Source organism: Pholcus phalangioides, unplaced genomic scaffold, assembly GCF_987345545.1.
Source record: "Pholcus phalangioides strain wild (caught in Gottingen) unplaced genomic scaffold, Ppha-v1.0 ptg000008l_1, whole genome shotgun sequence".
Classification (NCBI taxonomy): Eukaryota; Metazoa; Arthropoda; class Arachnida; order Araneae; family Pholcidae; genus Pholcus; species Pholcus phalangioides.
In genome coordinates this window covers 23,743,701-23,771,034 of record NW_028301601.1, presented here as the reverse complement: position 1 = coordinate 23,771,034, position 27,334 = coordinate 23,743,701, and the positions used below count along the sequence as shown (strand labels likewise).

At 35.2% G+C, this 27,334-nt stretch overlaps 1 protein-coding gene across 2 annotated transcripts; it reads left to right on the top strand.

Moving 5' to 3' along the window:
* Positions 1–27,334, top strand: LOC149084051 (uncharacterized). Of its 2 annotated transcripts, none has more exons than XM_089234395.1 (9): positions 1–85; positions 2,319–2,795; positions 6,759–6,874; positions 7,843–8,076; positions 9,107–9,217; positions 11,883–11,918; positions 14,410–14,466; positions 17,184–17,306; positions 25,255–27,334. In XM_089234395.1, exons 2-9 carry the CDS (start codon positions 2,336–2,338, stop codon positions 25,258–25,260), a joined length of 1,143 nt encoding a protein of 380 aa, XP_089090521.1. In that variant the 5' UTR covers positions 1–85; positions 2,319–2,335; the 3' UTR covers positions 25,261–27,334. The 2 variants fall into 2 exon arrangements, with proteins under 2 accessions (XP_089090521.1, XP_089090520.1); XM_089234394.1 differs by having other exon boundaries at positions 19,319–27,334.

The following is a 27,334-nucleotide window of genomic DNA, read 5'->3' as shown; positions in this document are numbered from 1 at the left end:
GCAACATGCCGACGCTCCTCCTCGGAAAGTGTGTTGCGTTGGTGTTTACATAAGTGATTATGAGGTAACTTGGCTTTCGGCATAGGTAATAAACACTGCTTAGATTATCATTTAGCCCCCTCGATTAAGTTGTTATATAACTAATTATCAGTTAATAATCGTTTCAAACATAATCAAATCGATCAATTCAATGGCCGTGCCCTTAATTGTATGTAAACATGGACAACACCCCCCCAAGCATCTTTGACTTCTTGATGAGTTAAAACATGTGATGATATTTATTTTCGCCCCCCCCCCTACAACATCCTTAGAGGTTGCCCCCGCCTCCCCCTGCTCAGGGTTTTCACAGCCCTCACCCGATGCAGAAAAATAGTAAAATTAATTTTTGGCCCCAGGGCTAGACCCCTCTGTCAAACTAACCATGCTGGTGTGGATTTAGGAAGGGTCTGTTTCTCGCATCGTCAAACGGGGCACGTGCCCAGCGCAGACAAATTTTCGGGGTCCATTCGGATATTAACTTATATATTTTTAGTTTTTGATCTTTGTTGGGGGGGGGGGCATAGTCCTCTAGCAATGTGTATGCCTATGTCCCAAAGAATGAAATACATAAAGTGCTTCCCAAAAAGTTGCGTTTGCCCAGGGTCCCGAACTTGTGAGGAATAGGCTGTGGATCCAGGTCATGCTGTAATGTAGTGACATGGTAAGGTGCGTCTACATATTCTTAATCGCATGTTTGGTTCGTATGTTTTGCTGGCCTTCTTTTCTTCCTCCCTCCCCTATATGCAATTGGTTCTGACTGCACTGTCACCCAGCCTTTGCCACGCAAACTCCAAACACAACATAATTAGCTCTTTTGATGAATCCATTATCTGCGGGTTTGATTATCCTCCCGAGTTTGGCATTTGTTTAATGTACATTGTTTGGCTTGTACTGAAATATTTCATGATGGCCGTACACACATGGATGGGAAATCTCAGAAAACCTATTGATGCATAGTACGGGCATGTAGGCGCACTTTCAGAATAAACATATTTGATACCTTTAGAAGATGATGATGGGATTGAAATACTATCACATGGACAACTTCTTCCTTAGTCAACTCAACCTGTTCGAACTGAAACATTAATATAACTGAAGCAGAATGATATTCAAATGAGATCGAAATTTGCTGAGTGCGATTTCGATGCGATCCATAATGGCTTTTGAACATCTGTTGGATATATAAGACCCATTTTTTTTCTAATATGCAGATCAGTGATTGTGCTTAACTTCCGGATCTGGAGCGGAGATTATTCAACAGATTCGGAAAACTGGCTGAATGAAGAGATTTCAGTGTTCCCCTGTTAATACAATAAATTCGGAAAACTGGCTGAATGAAGAGCTATCAGTATTTCGGGAAAAGACAATTCATCTCTTCTTCACAGCGCTCGTGCGGCAAATGAGAGACCGGGGTTCGAGTCCCAGTGAGAGCAAAGATGAATTTTCCTTTCCTGAAACAACAATATATTTTCATTCAGCTAGTTTTCTTAATCTGCTGTATTAGCAGGGGATAGTGATGCCTTTCTACATATAACAGAGATTATTCACATGCATACTACACGTATTAATCAAAAAGAATCACTTTTCCCGAAACTAGAAAATATTCACAACTCAATATACTCACTGTAGATACAGAATTTAGGGCTTTAAGACTTGCACCATAACAGGAGACCACTCTCAAGCAAAACTGAATACCTGCTCTATAATCTAGTTGTTTTTTAATGTATTTTGTTGACACCACCTGATGGTGAGAATTTCAATTACTTTGTTTTGTCATGTCAGGAAAATTTCTGACTCTTTGACAAGCTTAAGGACATAAATATGTGTTAATTTTTTAATTTTTCAAAAATTCATTCAAATTTATGAAATATCCTTTACAAGTTGAAATTAGTCGATTCCCGTTTTAACGAATACCGTTATAGCAAAAATCTCATTTTAATGAACACTTTTCAAAACCCCCAAAACAATTTTCCTAGGAACAATGCAAAAACTTGGAATTCCCTTATAACAAAATTTTGTTACAACGAAGTGATTTCTCTGGTTTCTTGGAGTTTGTTATAACGGGATTCGACTGTACTCCATTTCTATCAATATGGCAAAAATACTATGGTGGAAGCATTTTCCCCCATTGTTTTTACTAATTTTTTTTTACATGGCAAAATCTCAACAAATGAGAATCTTCATGAAACATTCCGATCTTTTCATATGTGAAGTTTATGTAGCCTACTTTGATAAGTCGTTACTGTCAAATTTGATAATTATTTTTCTGTCTTGAATAGTGTCAATAATAAAAAAAATGGCAGATCCTTCCACACCTAACGGAACCAATCCCTTCGATCAAGAAACGGAAGTCGGGATGTTTGAAGGTGCAGATAACAAACAGCACTCGCAGTCCTGGGTCAAGTTCGAGGAGGACAAGTCGGCCAGAGATGATGTAGCAACGATAGTCCCGACGCAAACTATCCAGGTCGACAGCAGCCAAACTTTGTCACATCCGCTGTCAGATGTATCAGTTGAACCACATTCATCCCTCTCTGGATATGCTTCAACAACCGGGAGGGTATCGCCACTGCCACCTTCTTCCGTGCCGGCTCGACCAGCTAGGCAGACATCGGATGACAGTGCCATCGCTAGCAGAAGCTTCAGTCCTCCAGACGCCAACAATGATAGGACAAGAAATTTGCATACGGTGCCGCTAACGGAGGGAGCTTTGTCACAGAAACATCCCAACAGTCACGGGATCACTCATGGATTCAGTAACTATCCATTTATTTCATTCCTTATATTCCCTTCAATGTTTATTTCGATCATGATTCACAGTGTAATAATTTTGACATGTCGTGGTATATCTTAAAAAAGTAGTTATCTGACCGCAGAGTCTGTGGTTTAAGCAAGGTTTTTAATTCATAGGTATAGAAGTATGTCTGTTCAGAATCTGCTTCAAACTTTTGAACGCAAGCTTTGAAATATCTGCAGCCATGCGGTGAGTAGGGTGAACTTCAGTTCCACCCACCCAACCACTATGCAGTGATTTGTTAATCAAGGTTGCTTCAGGCGTGGTAGCCCAGGTCAATAAGGTACTCTACTAAACTACCAAAGGATGTTTAGAGGTGTCATGAGTTTAGTACCCGGTTCGTCCTTGTCAGAAACTTTCCTGACACAGGGGTAACACAGAAGCTATGACGACCACAGAAAAAGATTGCTAACACAGAGAGTCCCATGCTGAGGGGTTAGCGCTCCAACCTCTCAATGAGTATATGAAAAAAAAGGCTGTATGCTGTTCGGAATCGGCAGTAAATTAAATGTCCCGGTCTTATTACCCCTAGTGTGCAGAAAATTACTACTACTTAAGTAGTAGTACATGCTACTACAAGCGTAGTACATGCACCTTGTACACATTCCTGTGTGGAATTTCTAACGAATCCGCATGTGTTCTGAGTGTATACTTGGCCCTAACGTATTTATATTGTCGAGTTGTGTTTGTTTCGTGTTCATGTTGCCATCTGGCTTCCATTTTCTGAAGTAAAGATGAAAATGCTTGAATTTTCATGTTTTGTCGGTATCATGTTGTAGGCCGCTTGCTCTCTGCGGAGAGACTTTTTCAAATGGAAGACCCGCTCACATTCATGTTTTGAAGCCAGAAAACCGCAGAATCTAACTTCAGTCAGTCACCACTGTGCTGTCAACAGGGTTTGAACTGACCGAGGTATTTCTTGGGACAAAAGTCTATCATGATCCCCTCACGACCGCACAGCGGCAGGCCTCCACTGGCTGCATGAAACAAAATTATAGTATTTTACAGGTGAATAATGACTCGTTTTTCAACAGGTTAATGACAAAGGAAGTTTGACAGTCGAATGGGAACTCCCATCTACGGGTGGATGACTATGGGTAGGCCTGCCTGCTCTCTGTAGTCATGCAGAAAATCACTGTGGTGTGACAAAAATGATCAATGATCGAGATTGCTTCGCATTGTGAATGCTTTAGTTTGATCTTCATGGCAGAATCCGACTTGGTGGTCGGCTTAAGTTGATTTCCTAGCTTGCGGCATAAATACAAGTCTGCCGAAGAAACTGTTGTGGTGAGAAGACAGTGGCAGCCACAAAATTTATAAACTCAAGCATATACAGTTAATTCGCGATGAGTCAAACTCTGATATATAACTTGAACATCTGTTTAAGTCAAAGTTTTCACTCGGCCCCAGAACTTCTTCCGTAATTTTAGTGTTGAAATTTTTTTCTAACTTGAAGTTTTCAGGAATGAGAGAAATTTTAAAAATAACATTTAGCAATAGAATTTTTTTAGCATTTCACAATAAAGTTCAGCATTTAGCAACAGAATCCAGCAATTAACAATAAAATTTTGGCATATTCATTTAGTGGATTTGTTTTTCTGCTTGCAAAAGGTGAATGATTTCTCACGAAAAAAGGACAAAAAAGAGAGGGACAGTCGAAAATCACTGTGTTTTTGACAGAAAAATAACCATGTGTAAACTATATAATTTGTTCCATTTAGCCTGTATGAATATTATATATGCATCCCTTTCCATAATACGCTATATACACGTCTAGTTTATTTCTAAATATTCTCATTCAAAAATTAAATATGATTAAATGAAAAGTTTTCTCCCTCAAATTCCTTGATCCCAGTAGTTTGACGTGTTTCACTAATATGATATTCCTAAATAGCACTGTTATTTTAATGAATCCTGCATTTTATATCTCTTGAATCAGATTTTCCGATAAGTCGAACTAATGATAACAAAGTTTTTGTCAAGCGCTGCGTATTCAAACTTATCAAGATTTGAGTGTATATGGGCAATCACCTCAAATTTAGAAGAAAGATAAAATGAACTGAATGCGCATGCAATCAGGCTCTGTTGCCATAAGCAAAGTACCCGAAATGGCACGGTCGTGCCAGAGAGAAATGACGTACACTATAGCAGGGCTGTAGCGGGAGGGGGGGGGGGGCTGGCTACGGGCCTGCACTATAGTGCGTCTTGTTGAGTAGCCAGAACCACCCTTCCCTTGGAGCCACTGAGTCCTGATTCCCTGGCAGTCACCCACTTGGGTAAAGTCCCAAAATGGGAGTTCACAAAATACCAAATGAACCACACAGAAATGAGGGGGCACTGTGCACATCGGCTTGAAAAGGAAGAGAGACGGCAGCACTTTGAACCAGGGCTTGACAAACCCCAAGTACCAGGTTCCGAAAGAGTCTGGGTGGGAGAGAGTGTTAAAACATCACTTGGAACTAATTTTTCTAGAAGAAAATGTGTTAGGCTCCAAAAATATTTAGCTGGTGGCAAAATTATTTTTAGATTTATCACTTCCTGCTCTAAACACATCCACTTTGGAGCAGGTTTACACAGACTTCTTTCTGCCCTTGGCGAAATTTTTAGGATATATGTGTGAGCTTGTATGAGAGAAAAATAAATTCATTGTTTCACTGCCAGGCATTTATGGCTTTGACGCCTGTGGAGCTACATTAATTTTGCTGCCCTTCTCTCATTCTAGTCTAATTTTCTTGAGTACTTTCCTTGAATTCACCATCCTGTGCTATAACCTGCTTGGCCCCCTCCACTCCTACAAATACACCCATGTTCCTAAGTCACGCTTTTTGTCACTCCCATGCTCACATACTCTATAAGTCAATAACATGTCTGCACACTGTTTTGATCACTCACATGCTTGCACAGGCTCTAGGTCACTCTTTTGGCCGCTTACTGACATGGTTCCTTGCTGGATCACTCTTTAGATCATTTGCACATGCTCTAGATCACTCTTTTGGTCATTCACGTAAAACTTGCATGCACTCTAGGTCCCTGTTTTGCTCCCTCACATGCTGGCAAACTCTCTGGATAACTTTTCTGGTCACTCATTGACCCAGCTTCTGTCTGGACAGAGGTGGATTTTTAATAATAATAATGTGATCCCCACGTATTCCCAAGGGATCAGCATGATCCATCCAGGGAATTTGTTAGTGTTAGTAAACATCCAGGCCTGAACCGGGATTCAAACCCAGACCTGCACAGTGAGAAGCTAGTTCCCTAACCACTCGACTGCCAGGCGGCAAAGGAGGGTTTATTGAGGGTTATATACAAATTGTGTCACCCTTCTCCCATTCCACAAATTGTCATGGCCGATTATTCCTTAAATTTTCTGCTCTTCTGAACTCGCTGCCCTGAGCTATAGCCCACTAAGCCCCCCTCCCAGTAAATATGCCACTGTTATACTGAAAATTGTTTTGTAAAGATGGTCTGTGACCTTTATTTTATTAGCACGGGGAGGGGGGGGGGGGGTCCTGCAAACCAGGGCCTGTTGAATACAAAAGGTTAAGAACCCCTGCTTTTTCAGGAGCCATGTTCATGGAAGGGAATAAATTTGTACAATAGTTCAGGCTCTAATTTGTTAGAAATTTATGCAAGGAATCTTTTATGAGGCGCATGTGGGTTTTAGTTGCAGTAACAGCTTAACAGGCCTAAGTCTTAAATCAGTTTTGGTGCAAGAAGCCTAATATGAGTAGTCTTTCAGGATTTGGCTTTGAACTCTTTATATTCTTATTGAATTTTATATTTGTCTAAAAATATTTACAGTACCATCTCGGATGTCTTTAGTTTGTTTAGTGCACGATTCTACTTGAGAAGTAAAAATTTTGTTATCGCTGGCATAAGAATTCATTAAGGTTTTAGCATTTTTTAATGTTATGCATATTTACAGGTAATGGAGATGTTATAGTTAATTTGTTGCCAATAAATGAAAGATGTCCTTGGGTCACAAAGGCTACGTTCAAGCCAGAATTGGTGCCGGAGGAGCTTATGGCCCAAGGCCTGACTGTGAGTTTTAGTGAATTTTTTTATTGTTACCTGAAAAATACTTACTGTATATGCTCATGTATAAGCATATAAACCGAAATTTTTTTTGTTGAAAAATTTGTTCCTTTGGGAGGGAGGGAGGTTATCTTATAAATCAGGTTAGTTCTTGAGGAGAAAATGTTGTTCCCTCCCCCCAACTTCATCTAATTATATAGCTACATAGCCTTCACATGGCTATCTTGACATCATTGGACACTTTAGATGATTTCATAATCAGTAGAGTGAATTTTGTAGCTATGTTCAAACCCACAGAATCGATTATGTTGAATTCCAAAGCAGAAGAAATAAAAAATGTTAGCTTTGATACCTAGTGGACTTGCATCGACTTTACAGTCTCTAGATGTAAGCACCAACAAGTTTTTAAAGACTATTTAAAGAATTTATGGATCAAATGAGGATGAGTTCCAAAGAAATAAAACAACAAAAAGCGGTGCCTCAACGAAACCCCTTATGAGGCGTGGAATTCTATTTCCATCAAAATCATCAAATCCTTTAAAAAGTGTTGTATCAGTATCACAGTGGACGGAACTGAGCACAGTTGAAGATGAAAACGAAGATGCCAGAGCTGGGAGACTCGGAAGAAATAGATTAGAAAGTTTGAATCGTTTTTTATTGTAAATACATGAATTTTTTTCCCTCAAAAATGAGCTGATTTTTTTGGGGTCGGCTTATACAGAGGTTGTCAGTGAGGTTTTGGTGGTCCTGAAATGAGGGGGTTGGCTTATACATGAGTGTAAAGGGTAAGTGTATTTACCATTGAATGGTTAACCAAAAATTGTTTACTCCTAGTGCGGTTGTTTGAATGGGTTAGAATTTTGTATTTTCTGTATGATCAATGAAAACAGGCTTCTAATTGAGATGATTAATTCTGTGTTTCATTTTTAATTTGCCAACCTTATTTGTTGTGTAAATTTTCTTTTTCTTTTCAGCTCACTGTTGAAGATTACGTCATGGCGATGCAGGTGTTGGTGAACGACGTGCGTTTCAACATGTACATTGTATGTTACAAAAGGGTTCTCATAATGTGGATTGTGTTGGGTTTTATCATCCTGTTGTCACTGTTGTTTTCCGGTGTTCGTGGATTGGCTTTGTTTGGTGGCGGCATAGTGTGGCTCATCGTAAATGCTGTTGGCATTTTTGTGTGCATGTGGCTCAAAGTGAAGGTATGCTCAATGAGAAATGTGTTCTTTTCTTATTGTTTCCCAATATATAATTTTCATCTCATTGTGGTCGAGCATTGTTACCATGTAATATTTTCTAAAATTTACCTATTGCAAAGCCAGAGTGTTAAGGGTACACTGCATCTATTATTATCCCACTGTTAACTGTATTATCGCTTGTCAGATTAGATAACAATTTGATAAGCAGGGCAAAACATCTCATATCTTCAAGGAAGGTTGAAGAGGTTATATGAAAAAAGAACCCACTTCATCCTTTGTTCACTGATATTTTGTATTGGTGTATATATTGATATATACACTATCTAATCATGATTACCCAAACTCGTTCATACTGTGGCCCAGGTAAATAAGAAAATCATCTGCTGTACCAAAGGATGTTCAGAGGTGCAACAAGTTTGATACCTGATTCATCCTTGTCACAATCCTTCCTGACCTGGAGGTACTACAGAAATGGTGATTAAATTACCTCCGGAATTACTGCTGCAGCCGGAAGTCCCCTACTGAGAGGTTAGTGCACCAGCCTCTTTGCAAGACATCTATAAAAAATGTTGAGGGTTCCTGTTCAGCAGTAAACTGCAGGTCGCGGTGCAATTGGACCTCTCATACAGGAAATTACTGTGGTGTGACAAAAATGATCAAATGATATTCAGACACCCCTAAAATTCATTGGACGTGATCAGTAACTATGCGTCTGTGAATCCCACAGATGCAAAAATGTGTGAATCCCACAGATCATGTCACAAATGTGAGCTGATCTTTCTCTTTAAAAAAATCTCACCTATCTCAAAAATCGAGTAACAGACCTCCCAACATTTAAATTAAACTTAAGAATTTTGTCAGTTTTGCCTTCAGAAAATAGATGGTCAGCACTTAAAACAAAATACAAGCATAAAGCTTACTTAAATGCATCGCTAGGTTCCATAATTTTTCTATTCAAAATTAACATGAAATGTGATAAAATGAGTTTTTTTTTTCATTACAAAATTTAATGGTCACGTTTTATTTTTTACAGCTTTATAGAATGCTTGAACAGTGCATAGCCAGTGTAAATGCATTGCTGTATAAACACAGAGTGTTGATTGGATTAGATGACAGGGGAAAGCTGTCTTGCCACAAAGTTACTGTATCCTTTTATCATCATTAGTTTCTAAATGCCTTTATTTTGTGATGAAAATGTTGATTGATTTCATGTTCATAATTTTTTTGCATTAAAACACACCAATATTATGCTTGATTAAAACTTCCAGCAAGTCAAAATCATAGCGATCTTAAATGTTGATCGATTATAATCAGGGTTGGCAGGTTATTGACTCATGGCAGTTTTTTGACAGTTTAAACAGTGGTTTAAACTGTCACACCAAAAACCTCAAATATTGCTTTTCAATGTAAAAATCCCCGTTAAAAATACACACATTGATTGCATGTAATGTTTAAAGTCATTATATTATTCAAAGAATAAATACTTAATATGATTGTGAAATAATTTTCTGCTCTCTACAGAATTATTTTGGACAATATATGTGTATTTTTCATGTAAAATATACAATTTAAATAGAGCATAACATTAAAGCTGAAAGAAAAACTATGGAACTATTTGATATTCTTCAGTTCAACATGATTCTCGACCTTCCCCAAAATTTCTTCAACTTCTTATACAGTATATTTTTTACTACTGACTAAATTTTTGATGTCAAAAGACCTAATCCTGTGACCTATCACACATATTTTGAATAAACAGCTCTATTTCACTTAGGAAATTGAACACACCGTCTGGCAGTCGAGTGGTTGCCGCCTGGCAGTCGAGTGGTTAGGGAACTAGCTTCTCACTGTGCAGGTCTGGGTTCGAATCCCGGTTCGGGCATGGATGTTTACTGACACTAACAAATTCCCTGGACGGATCATGCTGATCCCTTGGGAATACATGAGGATCACATTATTATTATTATTATTATCAGTAGTTTAGATAACATTAGCAGTTTAGATAAAATGGACAATAAAATTATATATCTGTTCTACACTCTGTCTGTCAAAAAATTAAAATTGCTAATTATAATTAACATTTAGTTTTAATTATTGTAATAAATTAGTGTTTAAAAATAAAACGCAATATACAGAAAAGTAAGCTCTTCATTCATGTTATCAACCTATTGTGTTCAAAATACCCAAAAGCATTCATTTAGGTTTTTGACAATTTAAACCTGTTTTTGATGCTTGTCATGTCAAAAACCCAACCCTGATTATAATGTTCTAGAGTTTTCATTTCAGAAATTCTGTGCAATATGTTATATATATATTTATTTATATAAACTCTCACAACAGGCAGATGCCCAATTATACAGTGGAGTGAAGAAAAGAGTAAAATAACAAACATAAACAGCACGTTGCAATACAGAAAGGCACAGAATAATGCAAATAATAATGGCACAATAATAATAACGCAAATAAATATAATACAAATGATACCATATGTGTGTACAAAAAAGGAGAAGAAAAAAAAAAGTAAAAAAAGCACATAAAAACTTCCACAGCTGAGGAAGTGGAAAAGAGGAGAATTTTCCAACACGTTTGTTCGGTATAGTGGGACATACAATAGATTTCGGTTGCGAAGATTTATGCTATTACAGTGAAAACTGATTTGCGCTAAAATGTCTGGAACATCCAAGTCGAAATGCAGAATTTTCACAAAAAAGGTGATCAATGCATTCTGACGGCGGACTTCGAGATTCGATTCATAGTGAAAAGTAGATCTGAGTATGTCTGTAGAAATTCATATCAAAAATTTGAAACTTCTTGAAGTAAACAAAGCGCAAAAGCCTATTTTGTGTGCGTTCAATCCTCGTGTTATTGTACAAGTAATATGGATTCCAGATTATGGAAAAATATTCTAGAACTGATCTTACATAAGAATTGTAAAGTCGCAGCAAGGTTTTTGTATTTTGAAAAAATTTGCTGACATGAAATTATGAAACCGACATTCCTTGATGCTTTTGAAACAATGTTATTAATATGATCCTATATATAATATGTTATATATAGGATGTTCACTCTTATTGTAGTCGAATAGCTAATTCCTAACTCGTTAGTCTTTAAGTGAAATAAAAAAAAATAGTTTCAAAATATATCATCCATCATTCAAGAAACCATTTAAGTTTAATTTTTACAGCCATTCTAGAAAAAAAGGCTTAATGTGAAATTTAATTTTTTATACACTTTCTAGTTTTTTTGATAAACTGGTCGTACCTAGTAAAACATTCTTCATGCAAAGCCATGTTAAACAAATACAATAAACCTTCTCTTATCATTGAAATAGATTTCAGTTATGAGCATTCAAAACTTTTTATTCTGTAGTAAAACTGTGTATCTTGCAGGCACATCAATATTATCGGAAAAAATATTTTGTGTATCATGTTATGATGATAATCACTATAGTAAAATGTTATTTATTTTATGATTCTCTTTCATGTATATAAAACCCACTAACAATCCCAAAAATATCCATTAATATGCTAATACTATTAAGATTTTAATAGTAAAAAAATCAAAGGCCACATCTATCTCGAAAAATTGGTATACCTGTTGTGACTCGCTACTTCACTTCATAACCATTAGCAAGGTGTCTCTTAGAAGTTTCATTTGATTGATTCCATACCCAACTCTTATTTGCTCTTCTCTGAAATTATAAGTAGAAAATGCTAAAACAATTTTTAGCTTTTTTCTAAAGTTTGCGTAATAAGTATTTTTTACTGCATATAAAAATTATATGTTTGCTCTCTTTAACTGAAATTTAGTTGATATTCGTGTATTTTGATGTCAGCTACTGCATAGTAAGTTCAGACAACTGTTTGTGGCATGTTCTTCCATGTTTTGTGATGTATTTATATCTGTTACTACTGCCAAAGCCAGAAAATTGGCCAATTTAATTGTATATTGACCCAGCCAATGCCCGGATTTTGGGCTTTCGCCAATCTGTTCGTGAAGTGGCTGGAGATCCCTGGCTAAAATCTGATACCAAAAAGCATGATTCGGGGTCATCGCCAAGTTGCCGTATTTTTTCCTTGATAATTATGTCCATGTTAGCTATGGCAATCCATCAAACCACAGTCACGATCTGATAATCTTTTTTTATTTCAAAGTTTGACAGAAAAAACTATACATCTATTATATTATTTTATAGTCTTTTCTCTTGTCACATGGAGCTAATCCAATACAGTTACTATGTATAGCCATGTATCCCATGTTGGCAATGGAAAAAATAAATTTGGCATCTACCCGACTGTCTTACATCAGCACATCAAATTTTGGCCAGGGATCACCAGCCACTTTGCGAATTGGCAGGAACCCCGAATCATTTCTGAAAATCAGACTTTGGTCAAAACTCTCAGCCAATTTGCAAAGTGGCCACACTTCAAGCTTTGGCAGTAACATATCCATGCAACTATTATATTATAAAAATGAAAACTTAGTGCTTTTACAAATTTTATGTTTGTGTATCTCATAATGAGACAAAAATTAGACTTATTATTATTATTTTTTTGTTATTTACAAAAATACAAATCATAAAAAAATTATGCTTATATGTACACAAGACAAACGCAAACAAAAGATAAACCCCAATTAAGGTCTACGAGAAATGACATCCTTCCAGACAGCCCCAAGAGTTAAATTATTGTATTTTGCCAGAGCACTTGTCAAGAATCATTTATTGTGTTAATAAATGATGCATAATAAGATATAAATATTTCAAAATGTATGCACAGTAAAATATCTTTGTTGATATACAGTGGTGCTCCTTATTCATAGTGTCCCTTAAACAGAGGTTTTACTGTGGTTTTTTCTAAAACTTTTGTCACCCGTGGCTCCCCAGAATAGTTCAGTAGATATTTCCGCTTATAAAAAGAACAGCTTCAAGGCAAAAATAGGCACATAAATCAATATCTACAGCTCATTGAGACAACCATGACAAAGGTTAGCGATGCTCTTAAGAGCCGTGATGCACACTTTGAGAAACACTGTTTTACTGTATTTTATCTCAAATACTATTTCACATGTGATATTAAATTTAGTGTTGGTATATCCTTTACATAATTTCTTGATTGTGCATTGCTGCATCTGCAGATTAGCCTTTTTCAGTCAATTGCTTATTAATTTCACTCTGAGAATGCCTTTTTTCAGTTTTGCCCATTCTCTTCATTTTTTTATTTTTTCTGCTGATGTATTGCTTTTCTGGGAGTGCAGATGGACAGATGATTGTTTTATCTATTCAGTTTGAATAGATAAAACAAATGTCAGATTTGCAGCTAGCTTCATTTCCTTGATGGAAGTGTAAAACACATTTTATATTAATCGATACACCTTGGCTAACAAAAATAATCTATTCCAGGATCACATTTGTGGACCAAATGTGATTTTGGTCCACAAAATTCACTTCGTTGGCCAAAATGTGATTTCACATAGGTTTCTATGGAAAATTGTTTAATTTGTTCCATGTAAAAAACCAAAATTAAAAAAAAAATTACTAAAGAAGCACTGTGAAAAAGACAAATAGTCACCAAACCCTGAGATAAACAATTTCACAATTGGATAAAGAAGAATTTTGAAGGAATATTATTTACTGAGTACGTTATGCAGTCCGGTTTGTGAGCCATGGTGGAAAAAAAAAAGTGTGAAGTGATATACTTATGTGATATGGTTAGTTCTTTTCTCTCAAGCACACAAGTACAAAAAAGATAAGTTCCCAGATTGTCCAGACTGTTCAGTTTTGTATTAAGAGTCTTGCCATATGCACTGAAACCATTCAAGTCTAAGATTTTATTTTTCTTTACTTTTTTAAAATGCATTTTCTCTTAACTTAATCATTTAGTTTACATTAAATGGCTCAAGATGTTTCTGAAAGAGAGGTCTATATTGAAAGTGGTTTCCTGGTGTAAATAAATTCATCTGGTTTGGGTGACTAAGTTACTCACTGGATTAATTTTGATTGTCATGAAAATCCAGCTCACAATGCAACTGTTAGCTCACGCATCCATACCAACTAAAATGTTTGTTAGTTGGATCCATATTTGTTAGCCAATGCAGAAATACATTTGAAAAAATCTGTCAGCCGAGGTATCAAAATTTTTTATCATTCTCTCCACTGTTATAAAGCTATAAACCATATCATTACACATTAAAAAATATTTTAAAACTTCAAGGAAATGTTTACTGCCAATTTTTTGATGAATTCATCCAAATTTTTGATAATGTATTCATTTTTTTCCCCTCTTTCAATTGTTGTGAATGAATCTGTATTATACCAGTTTTGTTTGTCTGCCATAGAAATACCTCAAAGATATGCTAGAAAACGAAGAGAAAATCAATATTCAAACATTAGAGGTGAGTTCTTTGGTTCACCACGTATATTTGTCAAATTCTGTGACACTGAATTTTATTTTGACATGCTGTGAAAAGTTGTTTGCCTGGAATCATAATCAGTGCACTTTGTTAATTTTTTGTTTTGAAAAAATAGAATCTTCAAGAAATTGAATATAAATTATAGTACAACAGTAAAGTGCCAGCAGTAGCAAACTTCTACTGCTCAAGATTGCTTCTGAACATTAGCATGTATTTCTTGCCAAATATTTTTCTGTAGAATAAAAGTAAATACTAATGACACAAAAATTGAATTTCATCCTGAAAAGCTGCAGCAAATATGCAAATGCTGCACTTACATTAAACTGGTTTTTTTCCCCTTCAACTTTAATGCAACATGTGGTAAATGAAGCAAAAAATATGGTAATTATGCTCTCTTTATGACTTTGACAGAGAATTGTCAACACTTAGTTGTGTCTGGGTATTAGATTTAATTCATCATTTTATAATATAGTAAAACACCTATATAACGATACGTATGCGTTGCCGGAGAGACATATCATTATGTAGAAGTTATCATTATAGATGGATTATGAAGTAGACTCAATAATCCTGCCCATCCAGTAATAAAGCATTTTTTAGGTGGGTTTTCTTCAAGGATGTAAAAGAGGGGGGGGGGGGGGAGAAACTCTGTCAGGTGTGGCCGACGTCTCACTGTTCAACGGCCAACATAATGGTAAGCTGCAGTGCCACAGGTCTCACCAGGAACAATACTTTGGTGTATAAGCAAGCCTCACCAGTAAAATGACCCAGAAAACTCAGATTTGTGTCTGCCATAAGCAATATGATGAAATACGGGCAATTCAGTCATTAAAATTTTTCCCTGTGCTCCATTTCTTAAACTGATACATGTACTTTTTTTTCTGGTTCCCAGCTAGTAGATGCAATATATAAAAAATTACTGTTTTTCTTGCAAATTAGTCCATTTAATTGCATTCATAGTTCAAATTTTACTGGCAAAATAATGTCTTCACTTTTTTTGCAATGTAATTAACCGAGTCAGGTGAAATTTCTAGGTGCAATTATAAGTTGGCATCCACTTCGAAAAAAGTGGTCACAGTGAGAACACCAAATATGCACTCAACTACAAATACAGAGGCCACAAAAAGGTAACTTCCCAGCGAGGTGGAAGAAAGAAAAGGGGGAAATGCCCATAACTAATAAGAGCAATACATGTGTACGAAAAAAGCAGTGTGATGCGAACATGGCTAATTACTATCATCGCTAGAAATAATAAATGTAAATTGTCTATTAATCAGGTCTGTTGAGAATGATGGCTTAAATAATAATAAGAAAATCATTTTAATACATAGTAAGTTTACTTAGTGGTGGGCTAGCTGTTGGCCTACTCCTGCTCTATGTCACAAACACTGTATGTCTATGCACAGAAGTTTATGTTATATAAATGGGCTTTTTCAATTATTGACTTCCAGTAATTTGTCGATTTTGATAATCTGGCACACTCTGGTCTGATATGTGATGGATTCGTGTGAGTCTACTGTATTAACACTATAAAAAGTGCATTTTGCGACCAGAGAATAATATATACAGGGTAAAGGGCTTATATCTCGTAAGGGACAGAGCCCGGGTCATGTCTAATATACAATCGAATCCTGTTTTAATGAATTCCAAGAGACCGGAGAAATCACTTTGTTATAACAAAATTTTGTTATAAAGGAATTCCAGATTTCTTCATTGTTCCTATGTAAACTTATCTGGGGGATTAAAAAAGTGTTCATTAAAACATGATTTTCACTATAACGGTATGCGTTAAAATGGGATTCGACTGTAGTTATATATCCTTCAACTGTAGTGATTATAATTATAGAGATTATTGTTATATAGGATTTTCACTGTGTATAGTGACGGACTCGCGATGCGAGGATCTGGGTTCGAACCCCACAGTGGTGGTCGGCTGAAGTTGGTTTTCTGTGGTTCCCAACTTCAAGGCGCAAATGCGAGCCGATCTCCCCGTTAAAAAGTCTCGCCACAGAGAGCAACAGTCCTACAACAAAAAATCATTCAATCATAACACTTCACTCATAATTTGAAAAACTGGTGGCAGATGGCAGCACTACACATAACAAGCATTACAGAGAAACAAAAAACTTCACGTCAGGTTTCACTACACGTACACGCACATTCCCGCATGTACCGATTCGTTGGGGGTTCCGCGGGGGGGTTGTGGGCGGGGTGCATGTGTGGTGTAGCAGTAGTAGGTAGGGCTCGTAGGTAGGGTAAAAAAGGGTTCAGGGATCCATGATGCTCTTAAGTCAGCCACCTCGTTGGTCAATTTGCCTGTTGTGGCGTTGTATTTGTATTTATAGATTTTTTTAAAATCCATACGAGAGCAGGAAGGTGTTTTCTTTTTCCTCCTTCCCATCAAAAATTAACATTCTTATGTTATTAAGAAATTTAAATGGCTATGAAAGTAAAATTTGTTTCTCCATGATCCTTACATCAAGTATTGATGAGAAACTGATGATGTCATATTGTTTTATGACCATCATTGCTGTGATAAAAAAACTTAAAAACTTATTATAAGTCTTAATTTTTTTTTGGGATATGTATGAAATTTAAGCTTATTTCTAATGAAGGTACAAAAACAAAGAATTTCTTTATGATAGTAGTCTTGATTAATTTTATAGCAAATAATATATTTTGACATCTCTTATATTAAGAATACTCCGGCTGTGGAGCCAAGGACATCTCAAACTAATCCTATTGACCAAACTCGAATGGACATCGATACGTCTGATATCATAATAACAGGAAGCAGTAACACGAGAGTGAGTCAAAAAGAGGTAAGTCATTTCAAGTATTAGAAATATCTAAGAACTTGACGATCATGAATTGTATTTTTCTGTACAGTTTTTCTCAGAAATCTCCTAATAATAAAAAGGTGTCTGATTTTTCCCATGAGATCTATCCTATGAAACACAAACACTGAACTAGTTCAACAAACTTGAACAAATAAAAGTGTATTTACAACTTGGGAAATCACAAAAAAAAAAAAATAAATAAATAACTGCACTTATAGGAACAAAAATTTTTGGCATTTTTAACCAATAATGATACAAATGACAAATAATTAATAAAATCAGTCATGAAATTAACAGTATAATGAAGTAGAATAAATCATTTACTATATTGGAAACCCTTTGGGTTATAGAATTATTTAACATGTTTTTGGCATGGATTCATTGAGCTTGAGTATACAGTCACAGTGTGGGTGCTCCCCCCCCCATTCTTACTTCAATAAATTGAAATAATAAATATAAAAATAATATGCTTGTTATTATAATGTATTTATATCATATAAATTTGAATAATGTCATGTTCTGACTTTTCTATTGAGATCATTCCACAAGCACTCAATAAGATTCAATGTTTATCGTCATTGCCCAAATACCCATGTTTGTGGTATGTGTGGCTTGAGAAATTACAATGCAATATATCTTTGTGACGAAATCTGTCTGAGGGTGCCTCTTCCACAATGATCAATCAAGCATACAACATTTAAAATTCAAGCATAATATAAAACAGGCAAAATAACCAATTCATCACAGTTGTGTGAACACATAACAAGCATTCCTCAAAGACAAACTTAATGATAGGTACATAACGCATATATAGGTACATTCTGGCACATGTACCAATTTGTTAGAATTTTTTCCTACAAATATTTACTATGTGTATGTGCAATTTAGTAGTAGTCAATTTCAGTCTATTTGCCATACTAGTACATACAGAGTAGCATACAGAGCTGAGCATACTGATTCCTAGCATACAGAGTAGATGGTATGCTAGCAGAATAGCTGCACAAACTTTGGGACATGAAAGCTAGACTCCCTCTCATTTGAAAACGTCTCACTGCAAAGAGAAAGCAGACCTACAACATGATATTTACATTAAATGAAAATTCAAGAATTCATCATTTTCACTTAAAAATATAGAAGAAGGATGGCAGCACTGCTAGAACAAGAAACATGCTTAACTCTATCGACACAAGCGTGAAAAGGGTCAAACATAGACTCAGGCATTAGTTCTGGCATGTATCAATTTGTTTGAAATTCCCCAGACAAATTTTTATGAGGTGCATGTATGGTTAAGTAGTAGCAGCAACACAATAGGATCAGCCAAGTAACTTTTGAACACTACTGTAAATATCATGTGTGCAAGTGTGATAGGTTAAAACAAACAATGAAGTCCAATTTATTAGATATTAATGGGAATATATATGTGTGAACATGCATATACATTTAGTGTTCGAACTTGAGGGTAAACAAAATAATCACTCCAAACAGATTTTTCTGAATAAATTAGATTTAGAAGTTTCTGTGTTACACTTTTGCGACTTTTCAAGTAAAGACAGACTTTGATATAATGTCACTCACTTTTGTTGTCAACTTCTACCTATAATGTCAGTTTTTTAAGATCCCTGCTAGCAGTCCCAATTAGCGAATTGGGCTTACTCGTTATTAAGTCATCCCACGTATGAAGAAATTTTTGTTATTTATTTCTTGGGACTGGTATACAGATTTTTGACAATAAAATTTTGACAATTTATTGACAATGTAAATTTTCTGAGATTGATTTCCAGTTTTTCAGGATAATTTTCAGATCATGTTTATGAACATGCAAACATGATGTCTTAATTCCTTGTAATGTATTGTTTTTTTAATACTTGAAAGATAGCAATTGTTTAGATCATATAGGTCAAGATTTATCAATGTGGGCAATATGTATTTATAACCAAAATTCAGCTGCGACTAACATTTCACCATCGATCAGAAAGTTTTCCTTCTTCTTTTAGAAATATGCTGAAAGATTATTCTTGAGGTACAGTCAAAGATGGGTGAAGGAATATATAAGAAAACGTCTGGATCTGAGGATACCTCTTCATCCTGATGGTACAGAGGAAGTTGGCACTCCGCTGCCCCCACGTCACTGTTCTTCCGCACGATGCCCGTGCCAATTCATCGAGGAGCACCTGAGATTCAAGCCACTTAGTAAATGCAGCATAAGGGAAATATTCTCATAATGCACTGGTCCCCCCTCCTGCAACTTCAGCTAGTTGCATATCCCTACAAGGCTTTTGTCTCCTGATGGTGCAATGTGAAAAAAGTATATATACAAACATATATGTAAAAGGATTATACACACATACACACACACATAATACCATCATTTCTCTGCAACCTAACTGTGCCTTAGCAAGCAAGCAAGCATAAAATTCACTGTGACATAAATAATCCTTATTGCGCCAAAGCATTAGACATGATTTGAAAACTGTTAGATATGTTTTATGACCGCATTATTTTAATGATATCAGTTAAGGTTGGTTATGGGTGTGAGCTTTTATACCTCTTATAATATACTTTACATATATGATGATTATTGATGTATTTATATTGATATACATATATTAAGGAAATACTAGATCTGAAAGGTGAAAAGGAGTTTTTTATCAATGACATCTACTAATCGCACATCAATTGCACATACGAAAAAAAATTCAGTTTTGTTTTTAAACAAAAAAGATTAATCAAAGTATATGTGATGTCATTCTTATTTGTTCATATACATGATGGTTTGTTTTATATAATTTTAAATCATTTGATACTGAATAACTTTTCGCTCTTATAATTGTTTGGAATTACAATGTAATGATAACCTTGCCAAATCTTCTAGCTATTGCTGCATTATTAGCAGCTGTTATTTTCAATTATCGACCTAACCGTATGTTATAGAAATTGTGTTTTTTCTTGTACGTACCGGTTGAACCAATATTTCTCTTTGCATGCTGCATGTCTCCTAGGGGGCATCACCAATCTTTAACAAGGGCATCGTGGTGAGTTGGCGATATTGATTTGGATGCCTATTTATGTTTTGAAGTGGTTCTTTTTATAAGTGGAAACACTGCTAAACTATTCTGAAGAGCCGCAGAAATAAATCACGAATTGATTAAGGGAGCTGCAAGTGACAAAATTTTGAGAACCACTGGGTTAGATGATTGAAACAATATCACACCTGGTTGTTTTTCTTATTTAAAGCAGGGGGTGTCACACTCTTTGGGTTCTGTTGACCATGTTGGAAGAATAAAAATGTTTTGGCTACATTTGAAGTACAAACGGTAGTTGATGATAACCTTTTAAAGCTGAACTTACCATTCTGTGTTGGAAAAATGTGCAGAACTCTCTTTTTTTTTTTTTTTCCTAACTGTGTGGTGGGAAAATGTACTAGGCAAGAAAATGAAATCTAGGCAAAATTTTCAAATATGGTCTTTTAAATTTCTTGTTGGGCCATAAATTACACCATACACCCCGACTTAAAATTTAAGCGCAATGTATCAAATATTATAACTTAATTTTAAAAGCGTCTTTATGCTCATAACGTTCAGGACATGTATTCTCCCCATTACCTTACTGTGTATCTAAATTTTTAAGTAATGACCAGAAATTTCATAAACAGTAATTTAAAGGAATCAATCATCTTCCATTTTGGAACTTCTGTACTTTTTCTGCCAGCCAAAATTTAAGGGGAGCAAAATCCTTCTGGTGAAAATGAAATGCAGTATTCAAATCTTGCGAAAAAACATCACAGAATTTTTCCTTTTATCATATATTGAGATTGGAATTACTCAATTCACATTAACCTTTTGCTTTCCTAATTCTTAAAAAAAATGTAGAATTGATGGATTCTTTAATCCTTGAATGAAATATTATATCTTTCTGAAATAACACAACTCCATCTGCCTAAGGGTGTTAGCGCTACAAAGCTTTAGTTTGATCGTTCACAGGACTTGAATCTTGGTGAGAGACATGGAAGCATAGCCATTCACAATTTGCTTCAAACTGTAAGACCTGAGGTAATCATCTCGGGGAAGAATGATGAAATTAAATTTTTTTTAAAAATTAGACTTCAATATAACTATCTTAGCAATACCATTTCCCCCCCTTAAATTCTCGGTAAAAATGCAGTTAAAAAAAAGAACTGCACTACATATTCAACCTTTGTTAATATCCATCCTTCATTTGATACCGTTATTAGGTTGTTCCATTGAAAATGCATTTTTATAAATTAAAAAAAATCTTAATGGTGTTTGAAATTCTGTGGATTTTCTGTGCATTGTGCAATCAGTACATTCCTACTTGGAAAATGAGATCGACAGAAAAATGTTCTGGAAGGTCATGACACATTTGTATGATAGAAAGGATTGTTTTTGATTTTAATTTGAATTTATTGTGTATGCAGACAACTAGAGAAAATTGTCTTATTACCATTGTAAAAGAAATTACTATTTTGGCAGCTGAAGCTTGTTCAGAAAATTGAAAATTTTCTCTTTTGATTGATTGCAGAGAATGTTCTTGTAGATTGTATAGAAGTATGAATAATGTTTGTTATATAATGTATCGCACGAGATGGTTAAACGTGTCATTAGAAATTATCAAAGATTAGCGATGCTTTTGTGTGTAATATCTTGATGTGAGGAATGTATTATTCTGATTTGTATTTCGTCCAATGAGATGAAATGAATCTATAGCGAGTTGTTTTGTAATTAGGTGCAACAACTGGGGAGGGATATGGTCTGCCAATATTTTGCAATGTCATTTTAAATTCAATGCTCTTGATAATTTTATCCAAACTGATGACATATAAATTGAATAGTTAATCACATTGAACGCTAGTTATTTCTCCTCACGAGTTAGCTGACTTTTATACACTCAGAACTCTGCTCTAACAAATTAAATGAGTGCTTTATTTTTATTCAATCATACTCAACATGATTTTTAGCTCGTGTGAATTTACTTGAGTTCATTATTATGAGCAGTTTATGAAGTTTATTGGTTGCACATGTCACTTTTGAATTTCATTGTCAATTAGTTTTCCAATTAGCAAGTGATATATGTGGACCATCAGTTTCCAACTAGTGTTCCTGCATCAAAAATAGTGAAAATTTTCATTGTTGCAATAAAAATATCTAAGGGGAAATATTTGTTTCTTTAGGTTCCATGGAAGTTTCATAACAATCAAGGGTACATCACAAACCAACATCTGTGAAATATCTGATGTAGGCCATACATGAGCCCATTATTATTTAGCAGATAATTAATAATTTTTAGGATCACAGGTAAACATGGGAGTGCATTAACCTAGGTTCTCGAGCTAGCCTCCCCTTTAAAACGTCATTGTAGAAAGCAAACACACACCCACAAACGCAAAAAATATTATACATATTGAGTTCTCATACTTGCTGTTTTCACTCTTTATTTGGAGGGTATATTGCAGTGTTTGCACCTCAGACATTTATAAATGTGTTGAAGAATATGCACCACACTTCCCTGGTGCACCAATTTGTTAAAAATTCCTCTGAGGAATGTTTACAAGATGCATATATGTAGTAGCCAATCATGCAAATGAATGTTCAGAGGTTTTTTTTAACTTTAAGGATCAGATAGTATTATTTCCCTTTGTGGAAAAGTGGCAATGTCAAGGCAACTCCATTAACATATGGCTACCCCCTCTTCCCTACCAGGACTATAGTCAGAGCAACTGTAAGACCAGTCATGGCCCAGGCTGTCCCATGAGGGATATAAGCCCTTTACCCGAGGGGTTGGACCACACAGTCAGAGCAACTGGTATTTTGGGGGTGGGAGAAACCACAGTGATAGAACAGTAATTTTTTAATATTTCAGGAAGGACAAACCCTCCAATCCTAACAAATTCCCTCCCCCCCCCCACCCTGAATAGTGAGTATTTTGAGGGGCAAGAGACACTGGAAGAAAAGATGTTTGAAATATTCTAAGCTGTAGGTCCCAATCTAATTCTTGTGCATATAAAATGAATAAGATGTAAGTTGTATGTAAAATGATCACATTGCTGCAATCTTTGGAATCTCATGCCAAGTCTTGTCGTAATGAGCAGGTCTTGCCTTGTCTATTTTTCTGTTTGAAGGAAACCCAGTGTCCTCTACTTCACTTCCAATGCAACTCGTTAACAGCAGTTAATTGGTGTATAATGATATGGCTGGAGTTGGTGTGTGGGTGAAGTAGTGTCTTCTACTGATGGTTTCACTTATCTACACATCATGTTTTTGATGAAATGCCAACTTGTTGATAATGCTATGGCATTTCCTGTTATATGTCTTCCCATTTTAAATGATCTTGGTGGAACAAAAATTGTTATTACAGTCAAACTCGTTTAATACAAGCATTTCTAGAACATTCTTGTTTCCCTATCCGATTGCATTATAAATTTCACACTTTTAGGAGCACTCAAATGAGATAGGTTAATATAAGCAAATGTATTTGCAACACTTTGTGCAAGTAAATTTTTCCTGTGAAATCATGGAATCCTTCAACACACGGAAAAGTTCAATCATAAAGGTTTTTATTTCATCCATTAATTTTTTCAAAAGGCTTTCTCTTCTTAACCTGGTGTAAAATATACTGTACTATTTTTTTTGGTTGGTGGTTTGAATGTTACCCTTTGTGGGAATGTTCTCTAATGTGGATCCCGAGCTTAATTTGAAACTCTACAAGGCAAGAGATGCGAAACATCAATGCCTGTTTATATAACAGACATTAAATATTTGTCAGTCAAATATTTTCAGGAACATATCCGTTCTCTAAAGAGAGAGGAGTGCTTTTTTTTATTTACAAGGGAGGACCATATTTTTCACAACACAGTATCACATATTGTAAGAGGTCTTCTGTTCTCTCAATGTATAACAAAAAGGGGGAATCCTTCAGCATGTACTTCGAGAAACATTTAATACTTCAATATGATTTCATACGAGATGGTAGTTTATGTGTCTTAAATTTTCATGATGCTTTTTATTATTTTCTAATTTTTTTATCTGTCATCAATATAGCAAGTAAAACTTTTAGCCTTTTTTTTTTCACTGCCCCAATTAAACGAGTTTGACTGTATTTATTTTTTCCTTCTATGAAATCAACATGTTTGAAGACTCCGATTTTGCTGTCATTAGATGACAACACTGTTTCTGATTGAAATCTCATATTATTTTGATCTCTTTAGTCGTTACGTTGTCAAATCTTTCTGAAAGTTTATCAGGGAATATATGAATTTTTTAATCGAGCATATTGTTAGTGATCATAAAAAAATTATATTGTTATCATAACTTGGTTGAGGTTGTTTTTTTTTCTTCTTTTTTTAATCGTGTTGTAGTGTTTTTTTTTTTTAAGTAGATAATTTACGTGGAGTATAGTTGTATTTTTTTCTTTATATCATTGATGCCAATCTCATTATACAGAGCTCTTTTTATGTTTGATCGTCCAGTTATTTATTGTACTTCAGTACTTCAAGTCATCAAAATTTTCCGGTGCATCACATTAAATCAACGTGAAATCATATATATAGATATATATGTAGACGTTCAGTTTTATTTTGCACGTTTTATTAGGTAGTATTATTTTTTTAGTTTACCGACATAACCAAGACTTGCTTAATCCATCGATTTAGCATTTATTATTTTTTATTGTTTTTGGTGTGGGGATTGTGATATATTAACATAGTCATATTATATATGTATGTATTTGTTTGAAAGGTGCTTTCTCTAGGAAATTAGCATGGGGTTATATAGCAGTTAACGTTCTATTGACATTTACCCTGTGATATATATACATAATATCTATATATAAATATTTATTTACGTAAAATATATGTATATGTGTGTTTTTGCATCAGTATAAGATCTTTATATATTGAAAAAAAATCTTTTTTTAGAAGTGAAGAAAATTGCGACGAAAAGTGCACGTCAAAACATGGAAGTATTAATGTTTGTAAATTTTTTTTAATACCTAAATTTTTTTCTGCCGAGAAATTTTAAATTTTTTGTGAAAAGTTGCACAGGTTTTTATGTTAATGTACAAAAGACAATGTTACAATTTTAAAGTTTGTGCACGCACATTTTCTTTTTAATGAAAGAATCAAAATATTTATGAATAAAAAATAATTACTGTGTATACTCGTATATAAGCCAACCCCCCCAACTCGAGGACCACTAAAACAATAGAAACCAGTGTATAAGCCTATCCTAAAAAATTAGACATATTTTGAATGGAAAAAAATGTATATTTCTAAGGTTTTGCATATTTTTCCTCTTTCCATTCACTCTCCACTGCACTTTACGAGACTGCATCAGAACGTTTGCCATCGTATCAGTGGCTACAGCATGGGCAAAAAGGCATGGTTCTACAAAATGTTCAGTCTCTGCTGACCGTATATAAGGGATGGCAACTGTTGGCCTTTCACAAACTGTTGTAATTATTCTGCTGCTTGGATTGAAACTGTACTTTTGTTTTTAGAGACCCCTTCATTGAAGGGGGCTCACCTGGGCCTCTTGGTGCATGAGGAGCCTTAAATGACCTTGCATAACAATTAGTATAAATGGTGTCTAATTTGTAGGGGTCTCAATGTATTGCTTTGCCCCCGTGATGCTGAAACATGGCTATGTTTTTGTGTGGCTGAGTTGAATCCACTCAACATTCTTGAGAATTAGTGCACTTCCTTGAAGGGGGGTGGGGAATAAAACTTAGGCTAAATTTTTTTCCCTCAAAAACTGACCCGTGTATAACTCATCCCTCCTAATGTATGAGAGATTTTGGGAACAAAAAAGCTCTGCTTATACATGAGTATATACAGTACTTGTGTATGGTCAAACTATAAATATGGGGTGGCCTCCAATGATGTGAGTTTTAACTCGGTCGAAGTCAGAAAATAGGCAGATAATTATTTCAAGTGGAAACCTGTGTTCAACTGAAAAAAATCCAGGCCCCTTGAATTCTGTTAGTATTATAACTTAAAAGTTCTGTTTTAGAGGAGAAACCATTTAAGCAGCCTATTTTCATGTGATCTCATTCCAAAATTATACAACTTTAACCCTTTCACGGTACTTTAAAAAATCACTAATTTCGATTATTTTGCAGTTTCATAATATGGTAGTGAAAAGGGTTAAAACTCCATCTGCTGTATGTGAAATTGTTGAGTTGAAACGGGGGCCACCCTTCACTTGCAGCCATTGCATTTTGTTTTTAGTGATATTTTGTATTTCGAGTGATAGGTCAGTTATTATTGGCTATGTGAAAATTTCATCCTGTGAAAATATTTATCTTCGGAAAAAAAATTTATTGTACGTTGGATTTTCCTTTTACCATCTAGTACTGTAATTTCCTGCCTTTGATCTATGCATCTGAATCTCCGTAATTTGAGCAAAAATTGTCGTCCTGCTGTCTGCATATAATGTATAATATGCATACACAAATGAAACCACCTATATAATGATACTCGAGAGACTGGAGAAACATATCTTTATAAAGGAGTTATCATTGTAGATGGAGTATATTAAACTATGAGAAGTGCATCTGGACCTGCAAATGAGTTTTTTTGGGGTTTTCACTGTACTCGTTCCTACCTTTATCATCAATTATGAAATCTCAAGTAATTTAAGGAGTTGTTGGTCACACAAACGACAGTTTTTTAACACTCTTCTATAAACCATCTGATGTCATTAAAAAGATTTTTCTGAATTATATTTTAAAAAATTATTCGTTTTTATTCCAACCTATCAGGAAGAAAAGAGCAGCACATAAAGTAGTCTCGATAATTCGAGTCTTGGAACTTCAAAATTCTGAATAATCAGAGTTGCTCAGATTATTCAAAGTTTTTTTTTAAAGTGATTTCAGTCTTGAGGGATCTTAACAGAGACTTGGGGGGGAGGGAGGAAAGGGGTCCTGATCACATTAAATTGGGCTCTTCTGTGGCCTTTAGGGCCAGAATTTTATTGCACGTTCCTCTATAGTGAATT

Bases quoted from the DNA above. Each gene is read 5' to 3' on its own strand.
- LOC149084051 (XM_089234394.1), top strand. From the start codon at position 2,336: ATGGCAGATCCTTCCACACCTAACGGAACCAATCCCTTCGATCAAGAA. The intron at 8,077-9,106 runs GTATGCTCAATG...TATTTTTTACAG, and splicing joins GCATGTGGCTCAAAGTGAAG to CTTTATAGAATGCTTGAACA. The intron at 11,919-14,409 runs GTAAGTTCAGAC...TGTCTGCCATAG, and splicing joins TTGATGTCAGCTACTGCATA to AAATACCTCAAAGATATGCT.